Source organism: Strongylocentrotus purpuratus, unplaced genomic scaffold (genome assembly GCF_000002235.5).
Source record: "Strongylocentrotus purpuratus isolate Spur 01 unplaced genomic scaffold, Spur_5.0 spur5_scaffold_20, whole genome shotgun sequence".
Taxonomy (NCBI): Eukaryota; Metazoa; Echinodermata; class Echinoidea; order Camarodonta; family Strongylocentrotidae; genus Strongylocentrotus; species Strongylocentrotus purpuratus.
The window spans coordinates 13050176-13062535 of NW_022145606.1; the positions used below are offsets into that span (position 1 = coordinate 13050176).

The 12360-nt window shown below is 38.9% G+C and overlaps 1 protein-coding gene across 3 annotated transcripts in view; it reads left to right on the top strand.

Moving 5' to 3' along the window:
- The first annotated feature begins 509 nt into the window (after positions 1 to 509).
- The window catches only part of LOC587887 (venom protein 302), a 38356-nt gene continuing 26505 nt past the window's right edge, over positions 510 to 12360 (top strand). The window contains exons 1-4 of one of the 3 annotated variants that reach the window (XM_030992791.1): positions 518 to 594; positions 943 to 1050; positions 1805 to 1958; positions 3730 to 4667. In XM_030992791.1, coding sequence (XP_030848651.1) covers positions 995 to 1050; positions 1805 to 1958; positions 3730 to 4059 — 540 coding nt within the window. In that variant the 5' untranslated portion in view covers positions 518 to 594; positions 943 to 994 and the 3' untranslated portion in view covers positions 4060 to 4667. Of the gene's footprint in view, positions 595 to 942; positions 1051 to 1804; positions 1959 to 3729; positions 4668 to 12098; positions 12213 to 12360 lie in introns of those variants that run through there. The other 2 variants (XM_030992790.1, XM_030992788.1) reach the window with 2 other exon arrangements.

Consider the following 12360-nt stretch of genomic DNA (forward strand, 5'->3'; position numbering starts at 1 on the left):
TTAAAGAGCGCCTATACGGTCCTCGCAAAAAAAAACTTGGCCCTTTATCACTAATACAACTTCGCATTACATAATCATCTTGTTTGGGGTAAATATTATGTTGCATGGCAGTTGATTTCTTCCGAAATGTAAATTCTTAACGTTTACTTATCGGAAAGACTTTGTAACAATATAAACAAAATAGTGCAGTGGCGTAGCATGGATATACAAATATTGAGGGGGCACCATCTTGGGGGGGGGGGGGGCTTACTCCTTTTATGAAATACCAGTTAGAAAAATAATTAATTCGGGGAGAGTACAGTGTTGGGGTATATGTCTTCTTTTGTCATCTTCCCTTTACCCTCTCCTTAAGTTTTCTTCTTGTTCGGCCATTTGATTAAGGGGTAGGCCTACATAATGACGTCCCCCTATACACCCGCCCCCGGATCTACGCCTAACGCAGAATGGTATTTAAGTAGGGGCGTTGTAATGGGCTCGATAACCACATATACATCAGTGTAACGCCAGGTTTTATCTGTATCGTAAGGAAAAAAGCTCTAGCTCTGAATCTACTGGAAACTTATTATCGGACGTATATAGCATAATAATCAATAGGTAGGTCCTGTTTTATTAATACCGTCTTTTCGATAATCTTTCTTTCTTTCTTTTTAGATTATTCTCTTGTTTGAAATGGATAGCCACAGGGTGAATTCAAACTAATATTTTCAGGGAAAAAAAGAAGACGGAAAAAACAAGGCTACCTGTTGCTTAATGTGTTGTTTGAAAGATTCCTTTATATCTTGAATGTTAATTTTCAATGAAATCAGTAAATATTAGTGTATACAGATCACACTTACATTATTAACGATAACACTTTAATTGATTCATTTATTTCCCTTCATGATTAATTCATTCGTTCATTTTCATCCGTGTTTACTTTGCTGAATTATGATTTCTTTCAAGGAATTTGCTGGAATCCGTTTCACGGGTCGATAAGTGAACATTTCCAAGGACAATGATGTCTTCTAAATGGTTTTGTGTTGTCATGGCAACCGTCGCTCTATTTGGCAGGTAAAAACAATTAAAATATTTCACACACGTCTGATAAGAAACAGAAGGGCATTCACGGTTTAAAGAAAGATCAAACGTACAAAGGAGGTTTGTCGACAAACCGAGGTTTATGTACATCATATGACGCGTTTTGACGCGTTTTGAACAAACCTGGTTTGTAAAAACGCGTCGAAACGCGTCATATGACGCACGAAAACCAAGGTTTATCGACAAACCTCCTTTGTGAATTCGGGCAATATTGTATCCCACTAAGAGTGCAATTTATAGAACCTATACGGGATTTCTTTGAAAAAATGCATCGACATTAAACAGCAATATCTTTTTTTTAAAGTACTCATTCCATATGGATCTCCGTATGTGGTGTTGTATTTTCTAGATTTCATGTGGTCTTTCCTGTGAATTAATGGAATGCAATGTTTTGTTTCTCTCTCACTCTCTTTTTGTCTCTGTTTCTCTGTCTCTCTATCTCTTCCCCTTCTCTCCCTTCTCCTCCCCAGTGTCGGCTATAGGTTTTCATTTGTATTTGTTTATATTTGTTTTGAAGGGAGGGGTGCAGGGGGAGGGGTCAATCCTTCTCAAATAGTTTCAAGCTTCCAAAAAAAAAAAAAAAATCGCGAGGCACTTGTATAAAAACAAATCCAAGAATCCCCCTTACCACCTAAAAGCGGAAAGCCCCCCTCCCCCCCCCCCCAAAAAAAATGAATAAAAAATGTAATACTTAATATCCACCTTGTTTCCTTTGTTTAAATTTCAGGGGAGACTGTCTGAGTTGTATCTGTCATGAGGATATCTATCCATTAACACCCGAGGAATGGAGAGCCCAGAACTGTCCCGTGGATGTCCAATGCCCGGCCGGGTCTCAGGTCATATGGGATATTTGCTACTGCTGTAAGAGCGAGTGCTCCAAGGTAAGGAACTATTCTAGAAAATACATGTATAATGCCTCAGTCACACATTTGCGTAGTTGGCTTGCGTATTGCTGCGTATTTTTGGCAAGCCGTTTTTAAATTTATTCTTATTTCTTGATATCAAGAAATGATTTTCTGTTGTAAAGCAATGGTAATTCTTGATATCAAGGATTCAATTTGTTGGTTTCAAGAAATAGGAATAAATGTTAAAACGGCTTGCCATAACTACGCAGCAATACGCAAGCAAAATACACAAAGGTGTGACTGAGGCATTAAATTGGTGTACTAACTTATTCAAACTCCTGCATGTATTCCAGTACATGTACTTGGAACCCGGTCTGTCGATACATGGCTTGTTGCTATGTCGGGCAAGCCTCCGATAAGCTTTCAGCTTTCTTTACTGGATTCTTCGCTTTCTTGGGGGCTGCCTTGACTTTCTTTGCGGCGGCTGCCTTCTGCAGTTTCTCCTTCTTCGCTGCCTTAGATGTTGTCTCGTAGAACCTTGCGATGACGTTTGGCACCACCTTTGTTTAAAAAAGCCTTTGTTTACAAAATATGCATACAATTTGAACATATTAGTAATTAAAGCAGTCTATTCAGTGGCTGGTCTATAGGGGAAGGGGGCACTTGTCTGACAAATGAAAAAATAAGGCAAACGATCGATCTATCAGCTCCTTAAAGATGCTCAAGCTTGGGTGTATAGTTGTTTGTGAAGTAGGCAACTTGGGGAAGACTGAGCCAACGGGTATTACGCTCCCGTACGGCCAAAGTACGCTTAAAGGGTCAATAGTACGCAAACAAATTTAATATAATTGTCATCATCCTATTTTGAAGTGGTAAAGGAGGCTTGATAGCTGCCTGGACAAATAAGGGCCATTTTAAAAGTATTACTTACTAAATGACAGATGGAGCCCTCCCCCCTAATCGATCCGCCACTGAAAAAAGACATTCAGTTTTAATCGTTCAATTCCAAAAAAATTGAAAAGGAAACTAAAATACCTAGACGATACACTGCAATAATGTTATTAGATCCGCCCCACCCCCAATCGAAACCAGAAAACGTCTAGACCTGACCAAAGTGGAGCTTATAAAGAACGCGGATATATGCATTTTTTGTCTTCCATTATTACCTTGATTTTCAACATTGCCGAAAATCGCAACCCCGCCCCCCCCCCCCTCCCCGAAAAAACCTACATATTTTGTATTTATACTTTACTTCCCAGGATAGCTTCTTTTTTCGCGATTCCCCCTCCCCCTTAATTTCTTGGCCCTCGGAAATTATGAAACCCGCGACTTTACTATTATAGTCACAAAATATTAATTCAGTAGATGAAATGAAAGAGAGAATAAAGTGAAGAATATATGTTTCCTTTTGTTTATTGAGATTGAATTTTTCGAGGGCCTGGTGCCCAAGGCGTATAATAATTGGTAACCTACCAAGCAAATCTGGCGATAATGATGGAAATTATATTAAATCGAACACCCGGAATCATATTCAAAATGTTAAAAAGCTAGTTCTCTTCCTTCCATTTTCTCTCTTTGTCTCTCCCTCTCTGTATATATATTTATATCTCTCCTCCTTTCTTTCTCTCTCACGAACATTCTTCCTTTCTCTCTTCTCTCTCTCCTTCTTCCCCTCTCTCTCTCTCTCCTTCTTCCTTTCTGTTTTCTCTCTCTCCTTCTTCCTTTTTCTCTCTCCTTCTTCCTTCCTTTCTCTCTCTCTCTCTCTCTCTCTCTCTCTCTATCACGTACATTCTTCACGTCTACCCAGTTGGAAGGCGATGAGTGTGGTGGTGAGTGGGGCGAGGTCGGTACATGCGGGGATGGATTAGAATGCTTCATCGAAGAGCCAGATACTTCCGAGTACAGGGAACCCATAGGCAATTGCGTCCCGACGAAGCCCACCTCATACGTAACTGTACCGTCCGATGACGCAGGTGGCGCTACAACAACAAAGCCGAGGACGAGGATGGGATGCGGCAAGAAGCAAATGGCGCTGATGGGACAGGAGGAAAGGATGAAGTGTGAGGAGGCGAGGAAGATGCGAATACAGAAGAGACGGGAGAGAAACGGCAAACGAATTAATAATCCTCGAATTTAAGTTCATGCTATGTTCGAATATCGGGCATATAGAGATCTATCACTGTCTTAAAAAATATAAGATGCATTGTCGCAATAAATTTGTCCCGATATATTTTGAGTCTTTCCATCCCCAACGTTTAAACCCGTTGCATAATTACACTTACCATTTGTGGTAACTTTGCCATCAATGGCAACTACCATGGTAACAGGGCTCAACGGCCAATCAAAATCAAGGTTTACATGGTAGTTGCAAATGATGGCAAAATCACCACAAATGGTAAGTTTTATGCAACGGGGCCCTAGGGCGTTATCCTGAAAAAGAATGTTATTTTTTGTGCCGGTTAGAATTAGGATAAGTCATTGGTTATAATGTCGGTGCAAATCTGCATAAGCTTGCGTTCAGTTAAAAAGAGACGTCTACGCAAGCACGAATGAAAAGTGTGTGTTCAGCTCAATTTGAGTATCTTGTGTATTTTGAACAAATCAGAGTGAATATGAAATGTTCGAAAGCGTTTTCTATTTCATTGTGGATAGATTATATGACGCCCTACATTTTCCTGTAATGAGCATTATCAAAATCAAGATAATTATTTTTTGTATTTTGAATAAACCTGAGTATGAATGAAATGTTTGAATGTGTTTTCTATTACATTGTGGATAGAATTTATGACTTAGTGATCACAGAGAAGGAGAGAAAGAAACAGAAACCATGACAAGAATCAAAAGACAGAAAAAGACAGAGAGCATACAGAGATAGGAAAAGAGAAATAGGCCTACTGCAAAGAAAAAGAGAAAATGAGAAATAGAGAGCCTGTGAGAGAAGTATAAATCAACTAGATTAAACAGAAACAAATGTATACATACTCTTTTGAAAGCAGGCCATTGAACTTCAATGCAATTCAATGTATTTCTCCACAAATGCCAAACATAGGAAAATACATAAAATCAAATACATAAATGCAATAAAACGACTCCAATTTATGTTTGAAATAGAAACAAATCAGCAAAGGTAGAAAGGGTAGTCGAGGACTACCCCCCCCCCAATAATAATAACAAATTATACAATCAAAAGTAAATATAAAGTCAAATGATGAGGTGGTACCAATAACGAGAAAGAAGAGGGAGAAAATATCAAAGACGGGGGGGGGGGGAGTGCTTCCGTGAATGTTTAAAAAAAATTAATGATGGATTACTTGAGTATCAGGAATAACCTTAACTTAGCCTCAATGAATACAATGAAGGACAATTTATATCAGGTGGAACATGACTCCATAACATATAGGCCAATTAAAGGCTTTCAGTTTTTGTAAGAAAGTCTTAGCTATTATAGGTATATGAAAACTAATACATTTCTTGCCATATAGAAGAGTTCTGTATAAAAAGGTCATCATAGACAGGTGGCAAGTTGTTATGTTTGTACTGGAACATGAATTGACCGAGCTGCATTAACATTTAAAATATTCATCCGTTTTAATAGGGGTGCAGTATGTGCACAACCCCCCCCCCCCCACAAAAGTAGGTCTGTATATTCAATAACCAGTGTGTCACTTTAACACCCGTCTTATATACACATGTGCATGTAGAGCTGTTGACTGTATAGTTAGAAACTAGAAATAATAAAAACATTTCTTTTTTAAACATCACTTAATTTATTGTTCAATCTTGCACAACAAAGAAGAAGATACAAAAGCCCCGGACAATTCCATTTTACTGGAAAATGCAGGGCATTTAAAGTACATACAGTGTATAATGTTATATAACATCAACAAAGTAAAAGTATAGGATAAATTGATGGCCTGCCTGAGCCAGCTAGCCCAGCTACATATGTAGCTGCGTAGTCCACTGCCTGGACTGTTCTCTACATAATCCGTGCGCGCTCACATATTACTAGTACACCATAATATGCACGTACGGAAACAGAGCCTGAGTTTTTTTTCGGGGAAGGTGAATTCGTGGGGAGTACGCATATCATACACGCGCGCGCATTCGGGAAAGGGCAACAGATTAAAACGACCATAAGCTGGTCTAGTAGCTGCGCTGCATGCCTAGACTACCTACATGCCGGTGCGTGGGCCCGACCAGAGGCTATAGGCCTTCCTAGTCTTCGTACCGTAAATGCGCCTGTTGTGTAGTTTGCAGGCACAAACCCTGGTCAGTCTTAAAAGAGAGTCTGCACTATAAGACTACCATAGGCCATGTACTATAGCTGCTTCTGACACAACCAGTAGGTAGCTGGGCTCGGCTTCTCTCAAGGCACAATTATTTGTTAATAAAGTGTTAAAATAGGGTCTGTGCTTGCAGACTACCTGTTGCGCGTGCGTGTATATTACTGCACGGTTCAGGTGGTTGTGTAAAGTATCGCATGTATTCTGGTTGAATAAAATTTGTGTCGAATAAAATTTGTGTCGAATGAAATTTCGTGGCATGCATTATGTATGGAACGCCGAATAGCTCCTTTGTTGAATACATCTTTTTCATTGAATACCTTTATTGTTGAGTAAAAAGTAAAATAATTCCTTGGAATAATATTTTTGTAGAACAAAACAAAATGTGCCAATTAAGATTTTGTCGAACAAAATTTTTGTCGAATAAAATTGTTGTCGAATGAAATTTGTGTCGAATAAAATTTGTGTCGAAAATCATGCGTGTCAACGTACTCAACTGCCCATTTCGATTACAATTAGAAATATTTTGGATTGCAATCGACGATATACATGCATGCAGGAAGTAACACTATGAACATGATGGAAAAAGAAAGAGGACAAAATATACAGTTCCTCTTTCTACCTTCAACAATTGCTGTGGTAGACAATAGGCTATTTTCGTAATGTAACCAAATTTAATGCATAAGTCTTTGTGAAGTGCCTCAATAAAAAGTATTTCATCCACCTGGTAAGAATAATAGTATTTCAATAGACAGAATCCAAACTGCATACATTAGTTGTTGCCAGGTTCGACAAACATTATGGCTTGACCTACCTAGCAACACTTGATATATGCATTTTGCATTCTGACTATTGAAATACTATTATTCTTACCAGGTGAATGAAATAATTTGTATTGAGGCACTTCACAAAGACTTGTGCATTAAATTTGGTTACATTACGAAAATGGTCTATTAAAAGAACATCCCTTCACTGCTATTATGTAAAAATGTGTAGAACAGGTGAATATGCATGTGACACCTGTTACACTACACATTTTTTTACATAATAGCAGGGAAGGGATGTTCCTTTGTTTACCTGAGGAACTGTATATTTCATGCGCACGCGGCATATACTAATACCGTACTAGATTTAGGAAAATCAAGGTTGACGCATTCTCGATCGCCGACTGAGACGACGTGACGCATGCGCATTGCTTTAAAATGACGTCACACGTTGCAGTCAAAGCTGTCGACGTACAAATCTAAAAGTCCCTATTGCCTCACTCTAAACCCCGCGAATGTTTTTATTTTGATGACAAATGCAGCGATACAATAATAAAGGAATATGTCGCTTGTAAACAAAATAAGACGCCATTGTATATTCAGCTACACACACCGCGGTATGTTCGGCGTTTCATGAGGGAACAAATGCCGTCCTTAATATCATCCCGGGGGCTTTATAAATTGTGTGTAACAAGGTGACTGTTTTTATGGGTCAATGTCGCTATTCATAAGGTCCGCTATTCACAAGGTCCGCTATTCATAAGGACCGCTATTCATAAGGACAGCTTTTCATAATTGGAGAAAAGGGTCATTATTCATAAGGTTCATTATTCATAAGGACCGCTATTCATAATCAGAGAAGAGGGTCGGTATTCATAATACGAGAAGAGGGTCGCTATTCATAATGAAAAATCGGGGTCGTTATTCATAAGGGTCGCTATTCATAATAGGAGAAGAGGGTCGCTATTCATAATACAAAATGAGGTTCGCTATTCATAATAGGAGAAGAGGGTCGCTATTCATAATAGGAGAAGAGGGACGCTATTCATAATAGGAGAAGAGGGTCGCTATTCATAATACGAAATGAGGGTCGCTATTCATAATAGGAGAAGAGGGTCGCTATTCATAATACGAAATGAGGTTCGCTATTCATAATAGGAGAAGAGGGTCGCTATTCATAATAGGAGAAGAGGGTCGCTATTCATAATACGAAATGAAGTTCGCTATTCATAATAGGAGAAGAGGGTCGCTATTCATAATACGAAATGAGGTTCGCTATTCATAATAGGAGAAGAGGGTCGCTATTCATAATAGAAGAAGAGGGTCGCTATTCATAATAGGAGAAGAGGGTCGCTATTCATAATACGAAATGAGGTTCGCTATTCATACTAGGAGAAGAGGGTCGCTATTCATAATAGGAGAAGAGGGTCGCTATTCATAATACGAAATGAGGTTCGCTATTCATAATAGGAGAAGAGGGTCGCTATTCATAATAGGAGAAGAGGGTCGCTAATCATAATACGAAATGAGGTTCGCTAGTCATAATAGGAGAAGAGGGTCGCTATTCATAATAGGAGAAGAGGGTCGCTATTCATAATAGGAGAAGAGCTATTCATTATGGGAGTAGAGGGTTGCTATTCATAATACGAAATGAGGGTCGCTATTCATAATAGGGTCACTATTCATAATATGAAATGAGGTTCGCTATTCATAATAGGAGTAGAGGGTCGCTATTCATAATACGAATGAGGGTCGCTATTCATAATAGGGTCACTATTCGTAATATGAAATGAGGTTCGCTATTCATAATAGGAGTAGAGGGTCGCTATTCATAATACGAATGAGGGTCGCTATTCATAATATAGAGTTAGGGTCGCTATTCATAATACGGGATGAGGGTTGTTATTCATAAAATGAAATAGGCCTAAGCAATATCCAAAATGCTCATAACAAATGGAAATATTGGATGGAGGACACCCTCAAGGCGACACATGGCCCTGAATATTTGTCTTGTTTTTAAGTAGGTTTGAAATTTGTTATCCAATGTTATAAACATAATTGAGAATTTAAATCAATATCATTTTAATCATGAAACATCCTCAAGCTCACCTCCCCTCTACCCCTCCCCCCTCCCGCCGCCTTCGCCTTTATGATGACGACTCGGACATTCAGGTAGCGGACCTTAATATTTATTTTCGGGGGGGGGGGGGGCTGAGGTGGTTTCCTTATAATATATATGGTCTTGTCACCAAAGTAAATTTTCTTAAGTTTGACTATCAGTTGAGGGAAGGGGGGGGGGGGTTCGCACAAGGGGGACACATTACGATAGGATTATGTATGTGTTATGTTTCCCTTTTTTGTCACCACTGGAGCGGGGGAAATATGAAATATATATTAGCTAGATTAGGGGGATGTATTTTTATATAATTATCAAAGCTTAAAAGAAAATATAGGCCTACTTTAAAAAAAGACATAATAAAGGGTACGCCACCGTTTGCATAATGCTTTACGGTCGCTAAATCGTATCTTATTTGACTTTAAATCTTGAAAATCTTACTTCCTTACTTATGAGGAGAAAAAAAAAATCGTGCAATCTTATATATTTACGAAAAGCTTGAATATTGTATATAATGTAACTCTCTACAACCAGGGGCGTCGCTAAGGGGGGGGGGGGTGCGACAATCCCACCTGTCAAGATATTGTCGGTAAAATTGCGCTGCTGTTGGGAAAAATGAGAAAAGGGGGAGGGGAAAAAGGAGAGGGAAAGGGAAATAAAAGAAAAGAAAAGGAAAAGAAAGGAAAAAAAAGGAAAGAGAAAAGAAGAAAAAAAGAGAAAAAAGACAAAGGCGAAGGAGAGGAAAGAAAGGAAAAGAAGAAAAAAGAAAGAAAAGGAGCAAAAGAAAAAGGGGATTAAAGAGAAAGAGAGAGAGGGGTATGTTTGGTGGAGTCGCCACGTCGAGGGAGCAAGAAAGATACGCATAGATAATTTTGTTGCTGTGTCGGGTCCGCTGTGTCGGTATTCTTGATCGATCTTCGTATACTATATTTATGTAGAAGTTTGAAGTCGGTGAGATGCATTATGTCGGTAATTTTTTTTCCCCTTCGAAGTGTGACTTTTTATCGGATAAAGAAACATTTTTGAGAATTCAGACAATGATTAAGAGTCGCCCGAATCGTCCGAATCGTCTTATTTGTCTAATATTTCAATGAAACGTTAAAGCTTCCGCGCTTTAACGGGTTATTTTCATTTCTTTTTTTCTTCATTTTCTGGATGCATTTCATGAACTAATGTAGATAAAGTGAAATGAATGAATGTTGATGATGTGGGAGGAAAAAGGAGTTACCTAAAAGTCATTTCGAATATACTGAAATAACTTTCCATCTATCACTGTACGTCCCATATAATGTACACTAAACACTCATTACATGTCGTGGGAAGTTTTTTAAAAAAAAGGAAAGCAGCAAGCCACATTCCCCAATACGCGCAAACCTCATAGTTAATTTCAAACAGCTCATCAATTTGTAAGACCTAAAATAATCCTCAATGCAAGCAAGTACATGCATCTTACTAGGTAAACCATCTGCAAGTCAAGCATTATACAATGCACTAGCTCATCATGGAAGTTCTAGAAAACAACAGGGGAGGGATCAAAATAAGCTTTGAAGGGCACTTATACGGGGAAAAATGAATTCAGACAAGGATTAAGAGTAGTGAACGGTACAACGAATCGTCTTCTTTCTCTAATATTTTAATGGGACGTCAAAGCTTCCGCGCTTCGCATGGGAAGGGGGGGGGTTGAAAATAATTTGACTCCTGGCCCCGGATTTATAGGGTTAAATTTGTAGACATTGGGACATTGGCATTAACATATATATATATATATATATATGTTAATATATAATTGGTAGCTATTTTTGTCGGTATTCGGTGGCCTCTTCACCCCCCCCCCTCCCCCCACCTCAAACTGAAAAAGGTCTAGCGACGCCCCTGCCTACAACCCCCTTTTTGTCGCATTCCATCCTTTGCTGAAGGTAAGGGACATGATAGATCAACCCCTTGATGGCCCCCTCCCGCCTACGCTACAGCCGTGGGGTATCCCCTGTCCATTATTTCGCCTACTGATGTTTATTGATTATTTAATTTACATTTTTTATGAATAGCAACCCTTATACCGTATTATGAATAGCGACCCTCATTTCATATTATGAATAGCGACCCTCATTTCGTTTTATGAATAGCGACCCTCTACTCCTATTATGAATAGCGACCCTCTTCTCGTATTATGAATAGCGACCCTCATTTTGCATTATGAATGGCGAACCACTAGTCGTATTATGAATAGCAACCCTCTTTCGTGTTATGAATAGCGAACCTCATTTCGCATTATGAATAGCGAACCTCTCCTCTTATTATGAATAGCGACCCTCATTTTGTATTATGAAATGCGACCCTCTACTCCTATTATGAATAGCGACCCTCATTTCGTATTATGAATAGCGACCCGCTTCTCCTATTATGAATAGCGACCCTCTTCTCCTATTATGAATAGCGACCCTCTTCTCCTAAGAAAAGCGACCCTCTTCTCCTATTATGAATAGCGACCCTCTTCTCCTATTATGAATAGCGACCCTCTTCTCCTATTATGAATAGCGAACCTCATTTCGTATAATGAATAGCGACCCTCTTCTCCTATTATGAATAGCGAACCTCATTTCGTATTATGAATAGCGACCCTCTTCTCCTATTATGAATAGCGACCCTCTTCTCCTATTATGAATAGCGACCCTCATTTCGTATTATGAATAGCGGTCCTTATGATTAATGACCCTTAATATGAATTATGAATAGCGACCCTCATCTCACGTTATGAATAGCGGTCCTTATGATTAACGAACCTTATTTCTTTATGAATAGCGACCCTCTTTTGCCATTATGAATAGCGGAACAGGAAGTACGGGAATTTACATGTTATGAATAACGGTCCTTATGAATAGCGGACCTTATGAATAGCGGTCCTTATGAATAGCGAATAGACCCCGTTTTTATAAAGACTAGTCACATACCCCCATCCTAGTTGTTACACGACTCACTTTATGCAAATATCTTTTAACAAGTGACCCCGCAACATTACCTTTGTTCCTTTGTTTCTAAACACCTTGAACTCATGAACCCGCTTGACTCCTCGCAGTCCGTGTCACGAGTTTAACCATCACACATCTCCTCTTCGCCTCCTGTTTTACAGGTAATTTATCATATTCTGTATTATACTTATTTTTAAGTAAATCATTATTATCATGTTATATAACTTTGTGCGGTTGTACTGATGTATGCATGGATTTGTTTTGATTTGTACATATCGTTTTTTAATGGAAGAATTTAAGATCAGAATG